This window comes from Oncorhynchus clarkii, chromosome 14, assembly GCF_045791955.1.
Source record: "Oncorhynchus clarkii lewisi isolate Uvic-CL-2024 chromosome 14, UVic_Ocla_1.0, whole genome shotgun sequence".
NCBI classification, from domain to species: Eukaryota; Metazoa; Chordata; class Actinopteri; order Salmoniformes; family Salmonidae; genus Oncorhynchus; species Oncorhynchus clarkii.
Window position 1 is genome coordinate 35,179,625 of NC_092160.1, and position 26,143 is coordinate 35,205,767.

The 26,143-nt window shown below is 43.7% G+C and overlaps 1 protein-coding gene across 1 annotated transcript; it reads right to left on the minus strand.

Moving 5' to 3' along the window:
* Positions 1-1,322: 1,322 nt before the first annotated feature.
* Positions 1,323-3,499, minus strand: LOC139365886 (keratin-associated protein 4-1-like). The gene is made up of 2 exons (XM_071102943.1): positions 3,050-3,499; positions 1,323-1,475 (listed from the first exon to the last, which is right to left on the minus strand). The coding sequence occupies exons 1-2, from the start codon at positions 3,497-3,499 to the stop codon at positions 1,323-1,325; spliced, it is 603 nt and encodes a 200-aa protein (XP_070959044.1).
* Positions 3,500-26,143: the final 22,644 nt, after the last annotated feature.

Genomic DNA, 26,143 nt, shown 5'->3' on the forward strand with positions numbered 1-26,143 from the left:
TTGACAGAATGACTCTCAAAGGGTGGCAGTGCTTGGCATTCCAGGAAGGGAAGATAGATACAGATGGTTGACAGGGGCTTAGATACTGAATAATACTGTATCTCAAACCTGTAAAGTTCTTCACGGTTGACAGGGGTTTAGATACTGAATGATACTGTATCTCAAACCTGTAAGGTGCTTCGTAGTGATAATTTTAAAGGATAAATTCTAACCCGAGTTAAAGCATGTGAGAATGGAGAGTAATTCCCTTTTTAATGCACTTTTCTCTACGTGTATTCCGAACGTGTATTCTGAACGTGTATTCTGAACGTGTATTCTTGAACATGTATTCTGAACGTGCATTCTTGAACGTGTATTCTGAACGTGAATTCTGAACGTGCATTCTTGAACGTGTATTCTGAACGTGAATTCTGAACGTGTATTCTGAACGTGTATTCTTGAACGTGTATTCTGAACGTGAATTCTGAACGTGAATTCTGAACGTGTATTCTGAACGTGTATTCTTGAACGTCTATTCTGAACGTGTATTCTTGAACCTAAGCATGAACTTACTTGCAATTTTCTGGGGTATGGAGGAGGTGTAGTCTACAGAGTTTGACCTATTTTGACCTTGACTTAATTCCCACAGAATTCTACCATCGATGAAACGATGAATACGGCTGAACAACCTGTGGGATCCAAATGGAACAACAACTACTTAATTTTTTCCCCCAATAGAAACGACAGTATTCTCCATGCCAATGCATTCATTTACAAAATCAATAAGAGATCTTGATAAGAGCTGGGAAAATGAGTAAGCCGTTTGGATAAATGGATTGTAAATATAAAGGAGAACTGTTTTAAATCTATTTTTACCTCGCTGGAGACACGTGGAACCAGTCAAATGGCAACAAGCATATCACATTTTCAACATTGAAGTTTATTAAATGCTGGCCTTATAACTTGCAGGGATGAACTTTGGAGACCCAGGTTATAGGCTTTGGTAGCCATTTGCAAATGACAGTATAGCACCTAACCTACCGAGTTGATTCATGATTTCCAGACTGTTTTAAATCATATGCCCAGACTTTTCACTACAATTTGCATCGTGTTAAATATTAGCCACCATCCGTTATACCAACATACATTTATAACTGTCACTTTAGTGTTAGTTTCCTTAATGTCACGACTTCCACCGAATTCGTTTCCTCTCCTTGTTCAGTCTCTTCAGGCCTTTAAATGACCCCACAAACCGCAGACCAAGCTTTCGGCAGGGCAGGCGGAGGGGCAGGTTTCGGGTTGAGAGCCAGACCCGGTCCACCAGTGCGAACACTGGGGTCTCACTACGATGACGATTTCTCCTCCGGACCGGAGATGCTGGGTTCCGGTGGAGGACGTGTTGGACCCTTCAATGCTGCGGGAGTTCCAACGTCTCCGTCCGGATCGCCCTGCACCTCGCCCTCCGGGTCGTCCCCGAGGCCGGTGTCGGCGCGCTGCTGGAGCCGCGCATCAATGGGGGGGGGGGGGGGGGGGGGGGGTACTGTCACGAAGTCGTTTCCTCTCCTTGTTCGGGCGGTGCTCGGTGCTCGGCGTCGCCAGTCTTCTAGCCATCGTCGATCCATGTCTTTGTGTGGAATTGTTTATGTAAGTGCTTGAGCACGTGTTACTGGTGCGCGTCGCGTTTTGTACCTATGTTTGTTTATTTCGTTATGCCGTTGGTTTTGACAATGAAACCGCCTCGGCTATTACCTAGTTCTGCTCTCCTACGTCTGACTTCCCTGCCACCGGTTACTTACCTTCACACTTACATTTATAACTGTCACTTTAGTCTTCGTTTCCTTACATTTTGCATGACATTGTTAGTTTACCTTTCTTTCCCCTGTCACGTTTGTGTGGTTGTTCCTGAGGACCGCTAGCAATAGTGGATCGACCAATTGTTGCTGAACAGGTGATGAATATGCATGTATTTACATGGCTTTCATTCATTGGTCCCTGATATTCTGAACCTTCTCTACCATGTATTCTAGCGCATGTTGAAAAAAAATTATAATTTAAAGGTACACCATATTTAAAGGGATGGCTTTAGATACGTTTACTGAAAACACCATTAAATGAAAACTCCACAAGAAAAATGTGTTGGTCAGCAAGTGGGAGGGTTTTCAGCCGTTGAATTACATTTATTCAGCATGCAAGGGAACCACGCCTGCAAAGCCCGTTACGCACCGTGAATAAGGTAAGTCTGAACACCAACTACTGAGAAGTGCGTAGGAAAGACGTGCGTAGGAAAGAAGTGCGTAGGAAAGAAGTGCGTAGGAAAGACGTGCGTAGGAAAGAAGTGCGTAGGAAAGGAGTACATTTCCTAAGTCTGAATCAGGCCCACCGAGAGGATCTCTACGATGGAGCTTTTCAGAGAAACATAACCGATATCTGATAAACATTAAAATATTGTATAGTTTTGAAAACAGCCCACTGAGTCTACCCCCCCCCCCCCCCTAGCAACAGATTCCCCCGTTAAGAGACTTGTTGTATCTGAACGGACCATCAGTGCGTCACAGTATTTCAATCAACATCCATCGTGGGCTCTTCTAAAGCCTTATGATACAGCTAATGACTGTCTCACTCAGATTGGTGAATTAACATTTCAGAATTAACATTTTCCCGAGAACCAGACCCAGTGACGGAAAGCATTTTTGCTGTGCCAGGATGATAATAACGAGGACAATAACCTCATCTGTGCTGAACCGCCTGTCTGTGTGTGTTCTCTCTCTCTCTCTCTCCGTGTGTGTGTCTGTGTGTGTTCTCTCTCTGTGTGTGTGCATGTATGTGTGTGTTCTCTCTCTCTCTCTGTGTGTGTGTGTGTGTGTGTGTGCCTGTCTGTGTGTGTTCTCTCTCTCTCTCCGTGTGTGTGTCTGTGTGTGTTCTCTCTCTGTGTGTGTGTGTGTGTGTGTGTGCATGTATGTGTGTGTTCTCTCTCTCTCTCCGTGTGTGTGTGTGTGTGTTTATGGGTGTTTGAACTTTTGTTCCTAATTACGACTGCAGGGAACAGGGAAGACAGACTTTAACAAATAACCTTTAAAGTTGTCATCTCTGCACACGTCATCTCTGCACACGTCATCTCTGCACACGTCATCTCTGCACACGTCATCTCTGCACACGTCATCTCTGCACACGTCATCTCTGCACACGTCATCTCTGCACACGTCATCTCTGCACACGTCATCTCTGCACACGTCATCTCTGCACACGTCATCTCTGCACACGTCATCTCTGCACACGTCATCTCTGCACACGTCATCTCTGCACACGTCATCTCTGCACACGTCATCTCTGCACACGTCATCTCTGCACACGTCATCTCTGCACACGTCATCTCTGCACACGTCATCTCTGCACACGTCATCTCTGCACACGTCATCTCTGCACACGTCATCTCTGCACACGTCATCTCTGCACACGTCATCTCTGCACACGTCATCTCTGCACACGTCATCTCTGCACACGTCATCTCTGCACACGTCATCTCTCCAGGGACGAAGGGACCGAGCTCTTATAAAATCATTAGTTAGTAAGTCAGATCATATGTGGAAATGAGGTGATACTGCTGTGAGCGATGGGGTTACTGAAGAGATAACACATTTTTTAGTTGTTTAAGGAAAGGGGGTAACACTTTCAGGCTATTGCAAATTGGGTTTCTGTTGGGAAGTGTTGGCAGATTGTCCTTTTTACCACAAGAATCAAAGGCTCCCAAAAACCTCTTGGTTCTCTCTGGTTGATCTCTGCTTCTGTGGCACATTCTTATGAGACTCGTTTTCTATTTGTCTCAGTTAATTACGGATGCTTGGTGTGTACATCTTCTTTTAGACCAGAGAGGGTGCAGAGGGCAAACCAGCAGGACGGTGTGTGTGTTTATTAGTCCTGATGCCGTGGTCTTTGCCCAGCCTCCCGCTGGCTTCTGGCTGGCTTTAAGGTGTGTGTCTCTCTCTCTCACGCACGCACACACACACGGAGAGAGAGAGAGAGACCACACACACACACCTTAGAGCCAGCCAGAAGCCAGCGGGAGCCTGGGAAAAGACCATGCTGATGACATGAGCTACAGAGAACACAAACTCAGGACATCAACACTGAACAGAGGGCAACGTAGAGGTCACACCCACAACGTATTACGTTCATTTTCGGGGTTTGGATGAAAGTTGAAAATATGTATTTTCCGGGTGTTGAATTCAGGTACATTTTTGGTTCTGAATGAAAGTTGAAAAAAATAATCATTTCTAGACGTCTAGGATTGGTTCAGATTTGGTCCGGACCATACCAAAAACCAAAGTCCGTGCATGTGGAAATCAAGGCCTGTCTGGACCGCACCAACACAAAAGACGTCCAAAAGACGTCAGCATCGGTCCGTGCTTACTGGGCTGTAGCCTACCATGTCGGGCCACAATGGAATTGTATGAATGCCCATCCATGTGGTAGGCCCATCCACGTGGTAGACCCATCCATGTGGTAGGCCCATCCATGTGGTAGGCCCATCCATGTGGTACACCCATCCATGTGGTAGGCCCATCCATGTGGTAGGCCCATCCATGTGGTAGAAGCATCCATGTGGTAGGCCCATCCATGTGGTAGACCCATCCATGTGGTAGACCCATCCATGTGGTAAGCCCATCCATGTGGTAAGCCCATCCATGTGGTAGACCCATCCATGTGGTAGGCCCATCCATGTGGTAGAAGCATCCATGTGGTAGACCCATCCATGTGGTAAGCCCATCCATGTGGTAGGCCCATCCATGTGGTAGGCCCATCCATGTGGTAGGCCCATCCATGTGGTACACCCATCCATGTGGTAGGCCCATCCATGTGGTAGACCCATCCATGTGGTAGAAGCATCCATGTGGTAGAAGCATCCATGTGGTAGGCCCATCCATGTGGTAGACCCATCCATGTGGTAGGCCCATCCATGTGGTAGAAGCATCCATGTGGTAGACCCATCCATGTGGTAAGCCCATCCATGTGGTAGGCCCATCCATGTGGTAGAAGCATCAAAGTGGTAGGCCCATCCATGTGGTAGACCCATCCATGTGGTAGACCCATCCATGTGGTAAGCCCATCCATGTGGTAGACCCATCCATGTGGTAGGCCCATCCATGTGGTAGGCCCATCCATGTGGTACACCCATCCATGTGGTAGGCCCATCCATGTGGTAGACCCATCCATGTGGTAGGCCCATCCATGTGGTAGAAGCATCCATGTGGTAGACCCATCCATGTGGTAAGCCCATCCATGTGGTAAGCCCATCCATGTGGTAGACCCATCCATGTGGTAAGCCCATCCATGTGGTAGACCCATCCATGTGGTAGGCCCATCCATGTGGTAGAAGCATCCATGTGGTAGACCCATCCATGTGGTAAGCCCATCCATGTGGTAGGCCCATCCATGTGGTAGAAGCATCCATATGGTAGACCCATCCACGTGGTAGACCCATCCATGTGGTAGGCCCATCCATGTGGTAGGCCCATCCATGTGGTACACCCATCCATGTGGTAGGCCCATCCATGTGGTAGGCCCATCCATGTGGTAGAAGCATCCATGTGGTAGGCCCATCCATGTGGTAGACCCATCCATGTGGTAGACCCATCCATGTGGTAAGCCCATCCATGTGGTAAGCCCATCCATGTGGTAGACCCATCCATGTGGTAGGCCCAACCATGTGGTAGAAGCATCCATGTGGTAGACCCATCCATGTGGTAAGCCCATCCATGTGGTAAGCCCATCCATGTGGTAGACCCATCCATGTGGTAAGCCCATCCATGTGGTAGACCCATCCATGTGGTAGGCCCATCCATGTGGTAGAAGCATCCATGTGGTAGACCCATCCATGTGGTAAGCCCATCCATGTGGTAGGCCCATCCATGTGGTAGAAGCATCCATATGGTAGACCCATCCATGTGGTAAGCCCATCCATGTGGTAGACCCATCCATGTGGTAGGCCCATCCATGTGGTAGAAGCATCCATGTGGTAGACCCATCCATGTGGAAGGCCCATCCACGTGGTAGACCCATCCATGTGGTAAGCCCATCCACGTGGTAGACCCATCCATGTGGTAAGCCCATCCATGTGGTAGGCCCATCCACGTGGTAGAAGCATCCATGTGGTAGACCCATCCATGTGGTAGGCCCATCCACGTGGTAGACCCATCCATGTGGTAAGCCCATCCACGTGGTAGACCCATCCATGTGGTAAGCCCATCCACGTGGTAAGCCCATCCACGTGGTAGGCCCATCCACGTGGTAGGCCCATCCATGTGGTAGGCCCATCCATGTGGTAAGCCCATCCACGTGGTAAGCCCATCCATGTGGTAGGCCCATCCACGTGGTAGACCTATCCATGTGGTAAGCCCATCCACGTGGTAAGCCCATCCACGTGGTAGGCCCATCCACGTGGTAGGCCCATCCATGTGGTAAGCCCATCCACGTGGTAAGCCCATCCATGTGGTAGGCCCATCCATGTGGTAGGCCCATCCATGTGGTAAGCCCATCCACGTGGTAAGCCCATCCACGTGGTAAGCCCATCCATGTGGTAAGCCCATCCATGTGGTAGACCCATCCATGTGGTAGGCCCATCCATGTGGTAGAAGCATCCATGTGGTAGACCCATCCATGTGGTAAGCCCATCCATGTGGTAAGCCCATCCATGTGGTAGACCCATCTATGTGGTAAGCCCATCCATGTGGTAGACCCATCCATGTGGTAGGCCCATCCATGTGGTAGAAGCATCCATGTGGTAGACCCATCCATGTGGTAAGCCCATCCATGTGGTAGGCCCATCCATGTGGTAGAAGCATCCATATGGTAGACCCATCCATGTGGTAAGCCCATCCATGTGGTAGACCCATCCATGTGGTAGGCCCATCCATGTGGTAGAAGCATCCATGTGGTAGACCCATCCATGTGGAAGGCCCATCCACGTGGTAGACCCATCCATGTGGTAAGCCCATCCACGTGGTAGACCCATCCATGTGGTAAGCCCATCCATGTGGTAGGCCCATCCACGTGGTAGAAGCATCCATGTGGTAGACCCATCCATGTGGTAGGCCCATCCACGTGGTAGACCCATCCATGTGGTAAGCCCATCCACGTGGTAGACCCATCCATGTGGTAAGCCCATCCACGTGGTAAGCCCATCCACGTGGTAGGCCCATCCACGTGGTAGGCCCATCCATGTGGTAGGCCCATCCATGTGGTAAGCCCATCCACGTGGTAAGCCCATCCATGTGGTAGGCCCATCCACGTGGTAGACCTATCCATGTGGTAAGCCCATCCACGTGGTAAGCCCATCCACGTGGTAGGCCCATCCACGTGGTAGGCCCATCCATGTGGTAAGCCCATCCACGTGGTAAGCACATCCATGTGGTAGGCCCATCCATGTGGTAGGCCCATCCATGTGGTAAGCCCATCCACGTGGTAAGCCCATCCACGTGGTAAGCCCATCCATGTGGTAGGCCCATCCATGTGGTAGGCCCATCCACGTGGTAGGCCCATCCACGTGGTACGCCCACCGTTTGTAAAACAAGCCATTGCGTTGGCTTTATTAGTCCTGATTCCTTTGACTTATCAATTTGGCCATTCAAGCTCTGAATATCAGCTACCCAACTTCATCAGGACTTATCGTGAGCCTATTGAAGCTCTGAATATCAGATACCCAACTTCATTAGGACTTATCGTGAGCCTATTGAAGCTCTGAATATCAGATACCCAACTTCATCAGGACTTATCGTGAGCCTATTGAAGCTCTGAATATCAGATACCCAACTTCATCAGGACTTATCGTGATCCTATTGAAGCTCTGAATATCAGATACCCAACTTCATCAGGACTTATCGTGAGCCTATTGAAGCTCTGAATATCAGATACCCAACTTCATCAGGACTTATCGTGAGCCTATTGAAGCACTGAATATCAGATACCCAACTTCATCAGGACTTATCGTGAGCCTATTGAAGCTCTGAATATCAGATACCCAACTTCATCAGGACTTATCGTGAGCCTATTGAAGCTCTGAATATCAGATACCCAACTTCATCAGGACTTATCGTGAACCTATTGAAGCTCTGAATATCAGATACCCAACTTCATCAGGACTTATCGTGAGCCTATTGAAGCTCTGAATATCAGCTACCCAACTTCATCAGGACTTATCGTGAACCTATTGAAGCTCTGAATATCAGATACCCAACTTTATCAGGACTTATCGTGAGCCTATTGAAGCTCTGAATATCAGATACCCAACTTCATCAGGACTTATCGTGAGCCTATTGAAGCTCTGAATATCAGCTACCCAACTTCATCAGGACTTATCGTGAGCCTATTGAAGCTCTGAATATCAGATACCCAACTTTATCAGGACTTATCGTGAGCCTATTGAAGCTCTGAATATCAGATACCCAACTTCATCAGGACTTATCGTGAGCCTATTGAAGCTCTGAATATCAGATACCCAACTTCATCAGGACTTATCGTGAGCCTATTGAAGCTCTGAATATCAGATACCCAACTTCATCAGGATTTATCATGAGCCTATTGAAGCTCTGAATATCAGATACCCAACTTCATCAGGACTTATCGTGAGCCTATTGAAGCTCTGAATATCAGATACCCAACTTCATCAGGACTTATCGTGAACCTATTTGCAGGAAACGCAGAAGTATTTTCTTTTTCGATATGGATCAGCTCGTATAAAAAGTTACGGATTCAAACTTGAAACGTCTGATCGTGACAATTTACCCCTCGGGATGAAACTCCTGGGCAGCAGTTATGAGTATCCTGATGATCCATATCATCCATCTTCCTTTGACCAATCAACCTCTTCTTTAGGATATGTTGTTTGTTAACATGGCAACGCATTTGTGTTTTTTGATTGGGCGCCATTCAGGTTAGGCTATTTGATTGGAGAAAGCTGCATGACGTAAAGCGCGACTGTCTCGTTACATTGTCTCACATTTTACCTCCAGCCTGAAGGCTACAGAAAAGGCCACAGACTCTTTCTACCGTATCCTAAATCTGCTACATGATTCATGTTAGATAAAACATTTTTTTGGGGGGGACGGAACGACGCATTGACACCTCTCTCCAACAGCACCCTGGAGAGGAGCGCTGGGTATGGAAAAGAGAAATATGTTGCGTCCCTGCCTTTGACAAAGTGGACACTGCTTATCTCAGGGCGGCATCAGCGCTCACCTAAAAAAGCCCATATGTCACTGGTTGAGAGAAATTGTCTTTGTTTTTGGGCAGAATTATGTGAGGTTTTATGTGTTGTTGTTGGAGGTGCGTTTTGGCCTCTGCAGAAGTCAGGGCATTCGTGTTTCTTGGGCTTCGAGGAGCAGCGCAGAGCTGTTTTCAAGGAAGTGAGTTTGTGTTTATACAGGACCTCCTGCCCTCACCTACCTTCACCCAATCATGTTAATGAAGAGTTATATTGAGCCCCCCCCCCCCCCCGCAATTGCATCCGACCCCCCATACGACGCCTCCGACCACATTTTCAGATCATTGATGTATTTGACCAACTGTAGATAGTGTTGATGTGTACAGAGGGATGTTAATGGGTTGAAAAGGGGATTAGAGGTTAAGTGGTCATTTAAAATGACAGAGGACATTCATCAATAAATGATATCATTTGTTCATTAGAGAACACACGGCCTTGGTTTCCTGGTTGTCAGTCCTCCTACAACCAGAAATTACGTTTCTGTTTCCTGCAAGTCATTTAGACTCCTGAGACACTCTTAATCGTTGTTATTTCATCACATAAAACCATGCAACACGTAACCATAGAGAGAAATGCTGCAACACGGAACCACAGAGAGAGATGCTGCAACACGTAACCATAAAGAGAAATGCTGCAACACGGAACCACAGAGAGAGATGCTGCAACACGGAACCATAGAGAGAAATGCTGCAACACGGAACCACAGAGAGAGATGCTGCAACACGGAACCATAGAGAGAGATGCTGCAACACGTAACCAGAGAGAGAGATGCTGCAACACGTAACCACAGAGAGAGATGCTGCAACACGGAACCACAGAGAGAGATGCTGCAACACGGAACCACAGAGAGATGCTGCAACACGGAACCACAGAGAGAGATGCTGCAACACGGAACCATAGAGAGAGATGCTGCAACACGTAATCACAGAGAGAGATGCTGCAACACGTAACCACAGAGAGAGATGCTGCAACACGTAACCACAGAGCGAGATGCTGCAACACGTAACCACAGAGAGAGATGCTGCAACACGTAACCACAGAGAGAGATGCTGCAACACGTAACCACAGAGAGAGATGCTGCAACACGTAACCACAGAGAGAGATGCTGCAACACGTAACCACAGAGAGAGATGCTGCAACACGTAACCACAGAGAGAGATGCTGCAACACGTAACCATAGAGAGAGATGCTGCAACACGGAACCACAGAGAGAGATGCTCCAACACATAACCACAGAGAGAGATGCTGCAACACGTAACCACAGAGAGAGATGCTGAAACACGGAACCACAGAGAGAGATGCTGCAACACGGAACCATAGAGAGAGATGCTCCAACACGGAACCACAGAGAGGGATGCTGCAACACGGAACCACAGAGAGAGATGCTGCAACACGGAACCACAGAGAGAGATGCTGCAACACGTAACCATAGAGAGAGATGCTGCAACACGGAACCACAGAAAGGTGCATATGTAACAGAGTAAGAAAATAAATCCTCTTTTATTCATGAAGTTTGGCAAAATGTGTTTTGTAAGCTTTTCAATTCATGTTATTGAGTTCATATTGAAATGTCTCATAGTTTCATTCATGGGTATTTGACTGACATCGTGTGGTTGGTTGACGGTACTGCATCCTAGCTGCTCCATCGTTATCATACCCATTTCTTTTGATGAACTTAATGGTAGGACGGAAATGCTTCTCCACTCCTGTCCCAGTTAAAAGCACTTTATTTTTATATAATTATGTCCAAACGGTCACAGAAGTTGTACGAACTAATGTACATGTATTTCGGTTGTTTTCATGCTAACTTGTTAGCTATGTTACCTAGCTCTCGTCCTGTTAGACAAGTACACTGATAGCTAGCATGTTTTCAACATGTGCACGCCGTCCAGGTTCCGCATTTTTTTGATTTGTTAAGGTTTTATCCTTTTATGTTGTAGAAGTGCAAGAGAAATCCTTGAAGTCAACTACCAACTACAGTGTGTGTTATTGTCCGTCAGAATGATAGATTTGCATGAGTTCCAGTACCATGGCTGCTGATTGGTTGGCTTGGTTAGAATTAAGAACCTGGAAGGTTCTACACACACAGAGTGTGTAGGCTACTGGTACATGACCAAATCTAAAGTAGTGCTACAGGTCACGAGGTACATGCAGAGTTATCCCCAGGTCAGTGAGCATGGGAGCCATACATGGCTACTATCTCCTTGAATTACCAGAAGGAAAACAACACAAACAGGATGCAACTGAACAAACTGTGTGGGCAGTTTTCCATCTTACCATATGAACACGTGCACACGTTGAACTCACAGACAACATAAAAGGTATTCCTAATTTTCCCTGACCTGCTAGGAATGCTCAGATGTTCTAAATCTCTGCAACATGACATTAGAAATTGATTTGGTAGATTTTTATTTCCATTGACAGATTCTTCAATACTATACTTCTCCAGACATGTGATCATATCCTTTACAATTCCCAAACTGTCACATTGGACACTCTCACCGCATGCCTCACGTATCCTGGTAGTCTCCTCCAACAACAATAACATCCACAGGCTTTTCTCCTTCCTGCAAATTACCGTACGGGTCAGGTGACGTGCACTGACCAATCCTGGGATTTTCTCGTCATCTATATCCAATGACACTCCAGCTGTAACTCCTCCTCTCACCTTTTCCATTCGCTTGTGGACTTCAGTACACAACAACAGGTGTCTGTGACCAGGCGACAAAAACCTTTCCAAGCCAAACCTTCATATCATAATAGGCTTAACTTGCTAGCTGCATTCGCTAGCTACGTAAGTGAAAGTGAACTTAAGAATAAAAAATAAAAATAAAATATATATATAGCTAGCTCTCTCTCTCTCGCTTCTCCTTCATTTTGGAAGAAATTAATTTGTTCAAAACTGTTCAACTATTGTCTTCCTCTCTGAGTCAACTACTCACCACATTTTATGCGTTACAGGGTTGGACAGTTTGGGGTATATTCAGAGGTGGAAACTTTCTGTGGGAATATACGGGATATATGGGAATTAACGGAAATATTTGCAAATTAACATTGATACCATTTAAATGTAGATGTTTTTTTGTGTTGGATATATTTATCATATCATATGGAGACAGAAACATACATCTTAAACCTTATCATAAATAGACATAATTGCAAATGATTAAATCCTTCCAATAGAAATAAAGAAAACACACTTTAGTTACAAATTTAATTTAATTAAATTAGTCGACTCTTCACATGGGATGATTTCTGTAACGGCTGTCGTGGGAAGAAGGAGAGGAAATGAAACCTGAACACTGAATAACAAAACAACAAAGAAACAACCGGAACAGTTCTGACCTTAGTTCCTTTGTTTAGTCTTTTTGTTTTAGTATGGTCAGGGTGTGAGTTGGGTGGGTTGTCTATGTTAGTCTGTCTATGATTTTCTATTTCTGTGTTTGGCCTGGTATGGTTCTCAATCAGAGGCAGCTGTCAATCGTTGTCCCTGATTGAGAACCATATTTAGGCAGCCTGTTTTCCTTTGTGTTTCGTGGGTGGTTGTTTTCAGTCTTTGTGTGTCTGCACCAGATAGAACTGTTCCTTAGAATGTGTCCATTGTTTTCAGTGCCATGTTGTCATTGAGGAGCAGACTCAATGCATGCACAGTACAGCCAATGGGTGTGATGTGAAGGTAGGACTCCTCCACTTTAGACCAAGCTGTGTTCATGTTCGTAGCATTGTCTGTCACCAGTGCAGTGCAGTACCTTCTGTGGTCCAAGGTCATTGATGACTGCCTTCAGCTCATCTGCAATGTAGATGCCGATGTGTCTGTTGTCCCTTGTTTCTGTGCTCCTGTAGAATACTGGTTGAGGGGTATAGATGATATAGTTAATTATTCCTTGCCCACGAACATTCGACCACCCATCAGAGATGATTGCAATACAGTTAGCTTTCTCTATGATTTTCTTGACCTTCACTTGAACTCTGTTGAACTACGCATCCAGCAAATGAGTAGATAAAGCATGTCTGGTTGGAGGGGTGTATGCTGGGTGAAGAACATTCAGAAATATCTTCCAATACACATTGCCTGTGAGCATCAGAGGTGAACCAGCTGCATACACACCTAGAGCAAGACATTCATCAGCATTTCTCTGACTACGTTCCTCCATTGAGTCAAAAAAAACTTCAGATTCCAGGAGGACCATGAGCTGTTGCTATCGATAAGGTGTCTGATTCATCATTTTCACCTTGAATAGAAGTAGAGGTCGTTTTGTCAGCGGTTGCTTGTTGTGAGCGCTGAGGGAACTTTATGCACTTGGCCAGATGATTCTGGATCTTTGTTGCGTTCTTCACATATGATTTGGCCCAGTATTTGCCGAATGATCACAGCTTTTCCTTCTAAATTAGCTGCAGTGAAATGTCTCCACACATCACATCAATGTCTTCGTTGTGGCATTTTCCTGTAAAGATTAGAATTAAAATTGTAAAACAAACCCAAATACAATTTTGTGTACCAATAAATAGTTAAGCAGTTAGATTAAACAACTCCTTTGTAAGATAAATGCCTTCAAATGAATCATGGATGGAAACAGGTGAGTTAACACCCACTCAGTATTGTAATCAAAACTTACCAGAAAGCATGTTATCCTTGGCTCAGACAGTGTAGTAGTGTGGGCTCAATAGCATCTCATTAGTGTGCAAGATCATGAGAATCAGCTGTACATGTGATGGAAGAGTGCACTGTGCATGCAGAGGGTTGCAATTCCATTGAATTGGGGATAGTCCAAAGTATACCACAAGAACTAGAATTGCATTATGTGTATCCCATAAAAAAAGGTTCACTTTTATAAGTGAACTTTTTTGATGATTTTAAAGAAATGATGACCCGGGCTTAACTTCCCATGGAAAATTTCAGGAACATTTCAGGAAAATTTCAGGAAAATTTACCGAAAAGTTTCCGACCCTTTGCAACCCTAATTACAGCGCTAGCTAGCTGTAGCTTATGCTTTCAGTACTAGATTCATTCTCTGATTGGTGGTGCTGCATGCTGCAAGAGCTCTGATAGGTTGGAGGATGTCCTCCGGAAGTTGTCATAATTACTGTGTAAGTCTATGGAAGAGGGTGAGAACCATGAGCCTCCTAGGTTTTGTATTGAAATCAATGTACCCAGAGGAGGACAGATGCTAGCTGTCCTCCGGCTACACATTTGTGCTACCTTACAGAGTGCTGTTGAGGCTACTGTAGACCTTCGTTGCAAAACAGTGTGTTTTAATAAATTATTTGGTTTATCTAAAAATTATAAACAATTGTTTCACTATTTTTATTTTTTATGAAATTCACTGAGGAGGATGGCCCTCCCCTTCCTCCTCTGAGGAGCCTCCACTTCTGTTGATTAACACATTTACATTCTGTTCCCCTGAGGGACCATGTTTTACTGAACTGGATTACTGAGGCAACGTTACAGACAGAGGAGCAGTGGACCCTGCATGTATGAATGACTGACTGAGAGTGCGTGTGAAGACGTGTTTGTGTGTGTGTGTCTGTCTCGTGTGTGTGTGTGTGTGTGTGTGTGTGTGTGTGTGTGTGTGTGTGTGTGTGTGTGTGTGTGTGTGTGTGTGTGTGTGTGTGTGTGTGTGTGTGTGTGTGTGTGTCTCTGCTGATGAAAATGAAGACTGATGTAGCTATTCATAGAGAAGCCATGGACCATTGGATGATGGCTCAGCAGCACTAGAGCATGAAGCGGATGAACATGTTATATATATATACAACTCATGCATGTGTGATGTTTCTAGTAAAGAGACATTCATGAAGGCTTAGAGCTTGAGAACATCAGAAAGGGGCTGACTTGAAAGATCATGCAGTTCTTTATTGATGAATTCTGTATTGGTATTCTTTAATGGTATTCTGTATTGGTATTCTTTATTGGTATTCTGTATTGGAATTGTTTATTGGTATTCTGTATTGGTATTCGTTCTTAGTATTTTTCTTTGGTATTCTGTATTGGTATTCTTTATTGGTATTCTGTATTGGTATTCTTTATTGGTATTCTGTACTGGAATTGTTTATTGGTATTCTGTATTGGTATTCGTTCTTAGTATTTTTCCTTGGTATTCTGTATTGGTATTCTTTATTGGTATTCTTTATTGGCATTCTTTCTTGGTATTCTGTATTGGTATTCTGTATTGTTATTCTTTCTTGGTATTTTTTCTTGGTATTCTGTATTGGTATTCTGTCTTGGTATTCTGTCTTGGTATTCTGTCTTGGTATTATTTCTTGGTATTCTGTATTGGTATTCTTTCTTGGTATTATTTATTGGTATTCTGTATTGGTATTCTTTTCTGGTATTCTTTCTTGTTATTCTTTCTTGGTATTCTGTATTGGTATTCTTTCTTGGTATTCTGTATTGGTATTAATTCTTGGTATTCTTTCTTGGTATTCTGTCTTGGTATTCTTTATTGGCATTCTTTCTTGGTATTCTTTCTTGGTATTCTGTATTGGTATTCTTTTCTGGTATTCTTTCTTGGTATTCTTTTCTGGTATTCTTTCTTGGTATTCTTTCTTGGTATTCTGTATTGGTATTCTTTTCTGGTATTCTTTTCTGGTATTCTTTCTTGGTATTCTGTATTGGTATTCTTTCTTGGTATTCTGTATTGGTATTCTTTTCTGGTATTCTTTCTTGTTATTCTTTCTTGGTATTCTGTATTGGTATTAGTTCTTGGTATTCTGTATTGGTATTATTTTCTGGTATTCTTTCTTGTTATTCTTTCTTGGTATTCTGTATTGGTATTAGTTCTTGGTATTCTTTATTGGTATTCTGTACTGGAATTGTTTATTGGTATTCTGTATTGGTATTCGTTCTTAGTATTTTTCCTTGGTATTCTGTATTGGTATTCTTTATTGGTATTCTTTATTGGCATTCTTTCTTGGTATTCTGTATTGGTATTCTGTATTGTTATTCTTTCTTGGTATTTTTTCTTGGTATTCTGTATTGATATTCTGTCTTGGTATTCTGTCTTGGTATTCTGTCTTGGTATTATTTCTTGGTATTCTGTATTGGTATTCTTTCTTGGTATTATTTCTTGGTATTCTGTATTGGTATTCTTTTCTGGTATTCTTTCTTGTTATTCTTTCTTGGTATTCTGTATTGGTATTATTTCTTGGTATTCTTTCTTGGTATTCTGTATTGGTATTAATTATTGGTATTCTTTCTTGGTATTCTGTCTTGGTATTCTTTATTGGCATTCTTTCTTGGTATTCTTTCTTGGTATTCTGTATTGGTATTCTTTTCTGGTATTCTTTCTTGGTATTCTTTTCTGGTATTCTTTCTTGGTATTCTTTCTTGGTATTCTGTATTGGTATTCTTTTCTGGTATTCTTTTCTGGTATTCTTTCTTGGTATTCTGTATTGGTATTCTTTCTTGGTATTCTGTATTGGTATTCTTTTCTGCTATTCTTTCTTGTTATTCTTTCTTGGTATTCTGTATTGGTATTAGTTCTTGGTATTCTGTATTGGTATTAATTCTTGGTATTCTGTATTGGTTTTAATTCTTGGTATTCTTTCTTTGTATTTTTTCTTGGTATTCTGTATTGGTATTCTGTATTGTTATTCTTTCTTGGTATTTTTTCTTGGTATTCTGTATTGGTATTCTGTATTGGTATTCTGTCTTGGTATTCTGTCTTGGTATTATTTCTTGGTATTCTGTATTGGTATTCTTTCTTGGTATTATTTATTGGTATTCTGTATTGGTATTCTTTTCTGGTATTCTTTCTTGTTATTCTTTCTTGGTATTCTGTATTGGTATTCTTTATTGGTATTCTTTCTTTGTATTCTTTTCTGGTATTCTTTCTTGGTATTCTTTCTTGGTATTCTGTATTGGTATTCTTTTCTGGTATTCTTTTCTGGTATTCTTTCTTTGTATTCTGTATTGGTATTATTTATTGGTATTATGTCTTGGTATTCTGTATTGGTATTCTGTATTGTTATTCTTTCTTGGTATTTTTTCTTGGTGTTCTGTATTGGTATTCTGTCTTGGTATTCTTTCTTGGTATTATTTCTTGGTATTCTGTATTGGTATTATTTCTTGGTGTTCTTTCTTGGTATTCTTTCTTGGTATTCCTTCTTGGTATTCTGTCTTGGTATTCTTTCTTGTTATTCTTTCTTGGTATTCTTTCTTGGTATTCTTTCTTGGTATTCTTTCTTGGTATTCTGTATTGGTATTCTTTTCTGGTATTCTTTCTTGTTATTCTTTCTTGGTATTCTGTATTGGTATTATTTCTTGGTGTTCTTTCTTGGTATTCTGTATTGGTATTAATTCTTGGTATTCTGTATTGGTATTCATTCTTGGTATTCCTTCTTTGTATTCTTTCTTGGTATTATTTCTTGGTATTCTTTCTTTGTATTTTTTCTTGGTATTCTTTCTTGGTATTCCTTCTTGGTATTCTGTCTTGGTATTCTTTCTTTGTATTCTTTCTTGGTATTCTTTCTTGGTATTCTGTATTGGTATTCTGTATTGGTATTCTTTTCTGTTATTCTTTCTTGTTATTCTTTCTTGGTATTCTGTATTGGTATTATTTCTTGGTATTCTTTCTTGGTATTCTGTACTGGTATTCTGTATTGTTATTCTGTATTGGTATTCTGTCTTGGTATTATTTCTTGGTATTCTTTCTTGGTATTTTTTCTTGGTGTTCTGTATTGGTATTCTGTCTTGGTATTCATTCTTGGTATTCTTTCTTGGTATTCTTTCTTTGTATTCTTTCTTGGTATTTTTTCTTGGTATTCTTTCTTGGTATTCTGTTTTGGTATTCTTTCTGGTATTCTTATGCAACACAGTCATTTGTTTTCTTTCTCTCTCTCCAGATTGTCACTTGTGATGTTCTGCATATTCGCCCATCCATAAAGCCCCCTCCTGAGGGACATGCTGTAGTCCAACCCAACCCAACCACTATCTGAAAATAGCCTCCCCAGACCAGCTGGAGAGTGGATACGCAGCACACAGCAGTAGCAAGGTGCACAGCTGACAATGTGTCAGTGATATTCTATGGTCAGCTGCAAGACAACAACTAACACTGCATTATCTAGAATTATGTATTATGGCTTATATATTATTTATAGTGTACTGACAACATGATTAGCAAATAAATACCCTTAGAGGCGTTATATTGAGCTTCTGTTCTCAATCTTGGAGTATCACAGAAAAAAACACAGATTTTAACTTGTTGTTGAACTGTTTACATGGTTGAGTAAACCTCTCCTCTTTATTGTGGGACATCTAAGACGATTTTGTAAAATGCATAGAAACCAGTTAGTTTATTTTTTGTTTATCTGTCGGCCCCAGCCTCGAACTCAGGCCCTGTGTGTAGTTCACTGACCCTCTCTCATCCAACTCATCGCCGTTTTACCTGTTGTCTTAGCTGATTACCTGTTGTTGTCTTACCTGTTGTTGTCTTAGCTAGCTCTCCCAATCAACACCTGTGATTGTATTATGCCTTGCTTTATGTCTCTCTCAAATGTCAATATGCCTACACATCAGCTATCCGAGCAGCTAACCGATCGCTGCAGCTGTACATAGCCCATCTGTAAATAGCCCATCCAATCTACCTTCCTCATCCCCATATTGTTTTTATTTACTTTTCTGCTCTTTTGCACACCGGTATTTCTACTTGCACATCATCATCTGCACATCTATAAATTCAGTGTTAATTTGCTAAATTGTAATACCTTGCTACAATGGCCTATTTAAATAAAGGTGAACTAAAAAATAAAAAATATTTGTGGTCCTTGGCTCTGTAGCCCTAAACAAGCACAATCTGGTGTATTGTCTGATAACACCTCTGACCTGACCCTTCTACACCTCTGACCCTTTTACACCTCTGACCTGACCCTTCTACACCTCTGACCCTTCTACACCTCTGACCTGACCCTTTTACACCTCTGACCTGACCCTTCTACACCTCTGACCCTTCTACACCTCTGACCTGACCCTTCTACACCTCTGACCCTTCTACACCTCTGACCTGACCCTTCTACACCTCTGACCTGACCCTTCTACACCTCTGACCTGACCCTTCTACACCTCTGACCTGACCCTTCTACACCTCTGACCCTTCTACACCTCTGACCTGACCCTTCTACACCTCTGACCTGACCCTTCTACACCTCTGACCTGACCCTTCAGTAGTACAGCATCCTACTGTACTACTGGACAATTCCTTTTCAAGTGTATTCAGGGATTTGATTCAACTGTAGGCCTATGTTTCCAGCCAATATCTGACTTCAGAGTGAAAAAAGGTGTAATTTGCATGACATCGAGTTCTGGTCCACTGTAACTTAATGGTCAGCATGTTCACACACTGATGTAGCAGTCAGATCAAGAAACAGAGCTGTAACAGACTCGCTGCTGTCACTTAATTCAAGTTTATAGTGGTGTCTCCTCTCCTCTCCTCTCCTGTCCACTCATCTCCTCTCCCCTCATCTCCTCTCCTCTCCTCTCCTCTCCTCTCCTCTCCTCTCATCTCCTCTCCTCTCCTCTCCTCTCCTCTCCTCTCCCCTCCTCTCCTCTCCTCTCCTCTCCTCTCCTCTCCTCTCCTCTCCTCTCCTCTCCTCTCCCCTCATCTCCTCTCCTCTCATCTCCTCTCATCTCCTCTCCTCTCCTCTCCTCTCCTCTCCTCTCCCCTCATCTCCTCTCCCCTCATCTCCTCTCCTCTCCTCTCCTCTCCTCTCCTCTCCTCTCATCTCCTTTCTTCTCCTGTCCACTCATCTCCTCTCCTCTCCTCTCCTCTCCTCTCCTCTCCTCTCCTCTCCTCTCCTCTCCTCTCCTCTCCTCTCCTCTCCTCTCCTCTCCTCTCCTCTCCTCTCCTCTCCTCTCATCTCCTTTCTTCTCCTGTCCACTCATCTCCTCTCCTCTCCTCTCCTCTCCTCTCCTCTCCTCTCCTCTCCTCTCCTCTCATCTCCTTTCTTCTCCTGTCCACTCATCTCCTCTCCTCTCCTCTCCTCTCCTCTCCTCTCCTCTCCTCTCCTCTCCTCTCCTCTCCTCTCCTCTCCTCTCCTCTCATCTCCTTTCTTCTCCTGTCCACTCATCTCCTCTCCTCTCCTCTCCTCTCCTCTCCTCTCCTCTCCTCTCCTCTCATCTCCTTTCATCTCCTCTCCTCTCCCCTCATCTCCTCTCCCCTCATCTCCTCTCCTCTCCTCTCATCTCCTCTCCTCTCCTCTCCTCTCATCTCCTCTCCTCTCATCTCCTCTCATCTCCTCTCCTCTCATCTCATCTCATCTCCTCTCATCTCCTCTCCTCTCCTCTCCTCTCATCTCCTCTCATCTCCTCTCCTCTCATCTCCTCTCCTCTCATCTCCTCTCCTCTCATCTCATCTCCTCTCATCTCCTCTCCTCTCATCTCCTCTCCTCTCATCTCCTCTCCTCTCATCTCCTCTCCTCTCATCTCCTCTCATCTCCTCTCCTCTCATCTCATCTCATCTCCTCTCATCTCCTCTCCTCTCCTCTCCTCTCATCTCCTCTCCTCTCCTCTCATCTCCTCTCCTCTCCTCTCCTCTCATCTCCTCTCCTCTCCTCTCCTCCTCTCCTCTCCTCTCCTCTCCTCTCCCCTCATCTCCTCTCCTCTCCTCTCCTCTCCCCTCATCTCCTCTCCTCTCATCTCCTCTCCCCTCATCTCCTCTCCTCTCATCTCCTCTCCTCTCCTCTCCTCTCCCCTCATCTCCTCTCCTCTCATCTCCTCTCCTCTCATCTCCTCTCCCCTCATCTCCTCTCATCTCCTCTCCTCTCCTCTCATCTCCTCTCCTCTCCTCTCCACTCATCTCCTCTCCTCTCATCTCCTCTCCTCTCATCTCCTCTCCCCTCATCTCCTCTCATCTCCTCTCCTCTCCTCTCATCTCCTCTCCTCTCCTCTCATCTCCTCTCCTCTCCTCTCCACTCATCTCCTCTCCTCTCCTCTCATCTCCTCTCCTCTCCTCTCCTCTCCTCTCATCTCCTCTCCTCTCCTCTCCTCTCCTCTCCTCTCATCTCCTCTCCTCTCATCTCCTCTCCTCTCCTCTCCTCTCCTCTCATCTCCTCTCCTCTCCTCTCCTCTCCTTTCTTCTCCTGTCCACTCATCTCCTCTCCTCTCCTCTCCTCTCCTTTCTTCTCCTGTCCACTCATCTCCTCTCATCTCCTCTCCTCTCCTCTCCTCTCCTCTCATCTCCTTTCTTCTCCTCTCCTCTCATCTCCTCTCCCCTCATCTCCCCTCATCTCCTCTCCTCTCCTCTCATCTCCTTTCTTCTCCTCTCCTCTCATCTCCTTTCTTCTCCTGTCCACTCATCTCCACTCATCTCCTCTCCTTTCATCACCTTTCTTCTCCTCTCCTCTCCTCTCATCTCCTTTCTTCTCCTGTCCACTCATCTCCTCTCATCTCCTCTCCTCTACCCTCCTCTCCTCTCCTCTCCTCTCATCTCCTTTCTTCTCCTCTCCTCTCCTCTCCTCTCCTCTCCTCTCCTCTCCTCTCCTCTCCTCTCCTCTCCTCTCCTCTCCTCTCATCTCCTCTCCCCTCATCTCCTTTCTTCTCCTGTCCACTCATCTCCTCTCCTTTCATCTCCTCTCCTCTCATCTCCTTTCTTCTCCTGTCCACTCATCTCCTCTCCTCTCCTCTCATCTCCTTTCTTCTCCTGTCCACTCATCTCCTCTCCTTTCATCTCCTCTCCTCTCATCTCCTTTCTTCTCCTGTCCACTCATCTCCTCTCCTTTCATCTCCTCTCCTCTCATCTCCTTTCTTCTCCTGTCCACTCATCTCCTCTCCTTTCATCTCCTCTCCTCTCATCTCCTTTCTTCTCCTGTCCACTCATCTCCTCTCCTTTCATCTCCTCTCCTCTCATCTCCTTTCTTCTCCTGTCCACTCATCTCCTCTCCTTTCATCTCCTCTCCTCTCATCACCTTTCTTCTCCTCTCCTCTCATCTCCTTTCTTCTCCTGTCCACTCATCTCCTCTCCTTTCATCTCCTCTCCTCTCATCTCCTTTCTTCTCCTGTCCACTCATCTCCTCTCCTTTCATCTCCTCTCCTCTCATCACCTTTCTTCTCCTCTCCCCTCATCTCCTCTCCTTTCATCTCCTCTCCTCTCATCACCTTTCTTCTCCCCTCCTCTCATCAACTTTCTTCTCCTCCTCTCTTCTCCTCTCCTCTCCTCTCCTCTCATCTCCTCTCCTCTCCTCTCCTCTCCTCTCCTTTCTTCTCCCCTCCTCTCATCTACTTTCCTCTCCTACCCATTCTGTGATTGGACATGAGGAGTGGCACGCTAATGGAGGAAGAGATATGATTCAGCTGACAAGCAGATGTTGCGGCTGAAAGCCACAATTTTAATGTCAGCTCCTCCCATTCAATGTCAAGTTAAAGATGCAGAACGCTCTGTCATTTCCTGGTTGCTAAAAAATGTCAGTTTATGTGACAAAATAAACAAGCTTAGTGTAGAGAATCATTGTACAATCTAAACCGCTGTAAAATATATTTTCCATAAACAAAAATATTGTTATTCAAATTGTTTGAAGCTGGTGCACAAAACCGAAAGTTAAAAAAAACAACTTAAGTACGAGTGGCATAGAAATAGCACACACAGAACAGATCTACTGCGTCTTAAACTTGCTTTCAATGAGAATGACAGATCTATGACTCACATTTCTATGTGAATATGGTCGGGTCACGCAAAAAAGAAAGTGTCATATAGCAGGTTTCATGATGACGTAGCTGCTGCCCTGCCTTCTGATGTGGGATCTACATCTACATCTACAATGTACATTTGAAAAGGAGGAGAGGAGAAGAAGGGGAAGGTGCTGGACTTTGACATTACATGGAGGAACACTGATCTGTAGATATTGGTCAGTCGGTCATAAACTGATTATCATAATTGGGTCCATTGATGATGCACAGCAAAGTGAGTTCAAACGTAAAGATATGTATTGACACAATGACGCTGGTCAATATAGTGTTGTGAGTATGAAAGCGTTTAAGAGTAGTCGCCCCCCCCCCCCCCCCCCCGACCATTGGACGGAATCAGGGGAACATATCAGATCAAGAGATCAACAACAGAGACAATATAACACCACTAATACAACAGAGACAATATAACACCACTAATACAACAGAGACAATATAACACCACTAATACAACAGAGACAATATAACACCACTAAGACAACAGAGACAATATAACACCACTAAGACAACAGAGACAATATAACACCACTAATACAACAGAGACAATATAACACCACTAATACAACAGAGACAATATAACACCACTAATACAACAGAGATAATATAACACCACTAATACAACAGAGACAATATAACACCACTAATACAACAGAGACAATTTAACACCACTAATACAACAGAGATAATATAACACCACTAATACAACAGAGACAATATAACATATAACACCACTAATACAACAGAGACAATATAACATATAACACCACTAATACAACAGAGACAATATAACACCACTAATACAACAGAGACAATATAACACCACTAATACAACAGAGACAATATAACACCACTAATACAACAGAGATAATATAACATATAACACCACTAAGACAACAGAGACAATATAACACCACTAAGATAACAGAGACAATATAACACCACTAATACAACAGAGACAATATAACACCACTAATACAACAGAGACAATATAACACCACTAATACAACAGAGACAATATAACACCACTAAGACAACAGAGACAATATAACACCACTAATACAACAGAGACAATATAACACCACCAATACAACAGAGACAATATAACACCACTAATACAACAGAGACAATATAACATATAACACCACTAATACAACAGAGACAATATAACACCACTAAGACAACAGAGACAATATAACACCACTAATACAACAGAGACAATATAACATATAACACCACTAATACAACAGAGACAATATACCACCACTAATACAACAGAGATAATATAACACCACTAATACAACAGAGACAATATAACACCACTAAGACAACAGAGATAATATAACACCACTAATACAACAGAGATAATATAACATATAACACCACTAAGACAACAGAGACAATATAACACCACTAATACAACAGAGACAATATAACACCACTAATACAACACAGACAATATAACACCACTAATACAACAGAGACAATATAACATATAACACACCTTCCAACAGGACAACGAAACTAAGCATACATCCAAGATAATTTAGGAGTGGCTTCGGGAAAAATCTCTGAATATCCTTGGGTGGCCCAGCCAGGGCACGAACTTGAACCTCCCCATCCAACCCGACAGAGCTTGAGAGGATCTGCAGAGAAGAATGGGAGAAACTCCCAAAATACAGGTTTGCCACGCTTGTAGCGTCATACTCAAGAAGACTCGAGGCTGTAATCGCTGCCAAAGGTGCTTCAACAAAGTACTGAGTAAAGGGTCTGAATACTTATGTAAACGTTATATGTCCAGTGTTATTTTTAATAAACTTGCTAAAAAGGACAATGCCAAGAGTGTGTGAAGCTGTCATCAAGGCAAAGGGGGGCTATTTGAAGAGTCTCAACCATAAAATATATGTTGATTTGTTTAACACTTTTTGGGTTAATACATGATTCCATATGTATTATTTCATAGTATTGATGTCTTCACTATTATTCTACAATGTAGAAAATAGTAAAAATAAAGAAAAACCCTTGAATGAGTAGGTGTTCTAAAACTTTGGACCGGTAGTATACATACAAAAATACAGCATATTTGAAGGCTGTAGGCTCCATAGGAAATCCTTAGCCCTGAATATGGCTGTAGGCTCCATAGGAAATCCTTAGCCCTGATATGGCTGTAGGCTCCATAGGAAATCCTTAGCCCTGATATGGCTGTAGGCTCCATAGGAAATCCTTAGCCCTGATATGGCTGTAGGCTCCATAGGAAATACTTAGCCCTGATATGGCTGTAGGCTCCATAGGAAATACTTAGCCCTGATATGGCTGTAGGCTCCATAGGAAATACTTAGCCCTGAATATGGCTGTAGGCTTCATAGGAAATCCTTAGCCCTGAATATGGCTGTAGGCTCCATAGGAAATCCTTAGCCCTGATATGGCTGTAGGCTCCATAGGAAATCCTTAGCCCTGAATATGGCTGTAGGCTCCATAGGAAATCCTTAGCCCTGAATATGGCTGTAGGCTCCATAGGAAATCCTTAGCCCTGATATGGCTGTAGGCTCCATAGGAAATCCTTAGCCCTGATATGGCTGTAGGCTCCATAGGAAATCCTTAGCCCTGAATATGGCTGTAGGCTCCATATGAAATCCTTAGCCCCGATATGACTGTAGCCTCCATAGGAAATCCCTAGCCCTGATATGGCTGTAGGCTCCATAGGATATCCTTAGCCCTGATATGGCTGTAGGCTCCATAACAGCGTCTTTGGCATCAGGGCTATCCTTCCTGTATACAGTGGGGAGAACATGTATTTGATACACTTCCGATTTTGCAGGTTTTCCTACTTACAAAGCATGTAGAGGTCTGTAATTTTTATCATAGGTACACTTCAACTGTGAGACAGAATCTAAAACAAAAATCCAGAAAATCACATTGCATGATTTTTAAGTAATTAATTAGCATTTTATTGCATGACATAAGTATTTGATACATCAGAAAAGCAGAACTTAATATTTGGTACAGAAACCTTTGTTTGCAATTACAGAGATCATACGTTTCCTGTAGTTCTTGACCAGGTTTGCACACACTGCAGCAGGGATTTTGGCCCACTCCTCCATACAGACCTTCTCCAGATCCTTCAGGTTTCGGGGCTGTCGCTGGGCAATACGGACTTTCAGCTCCCTCCAAAGATTTTCTATTGGGTTCAGGTCTGGAGACTTGCTAGGCCACTCCAGGACCTTGAGATGCTTCTCATG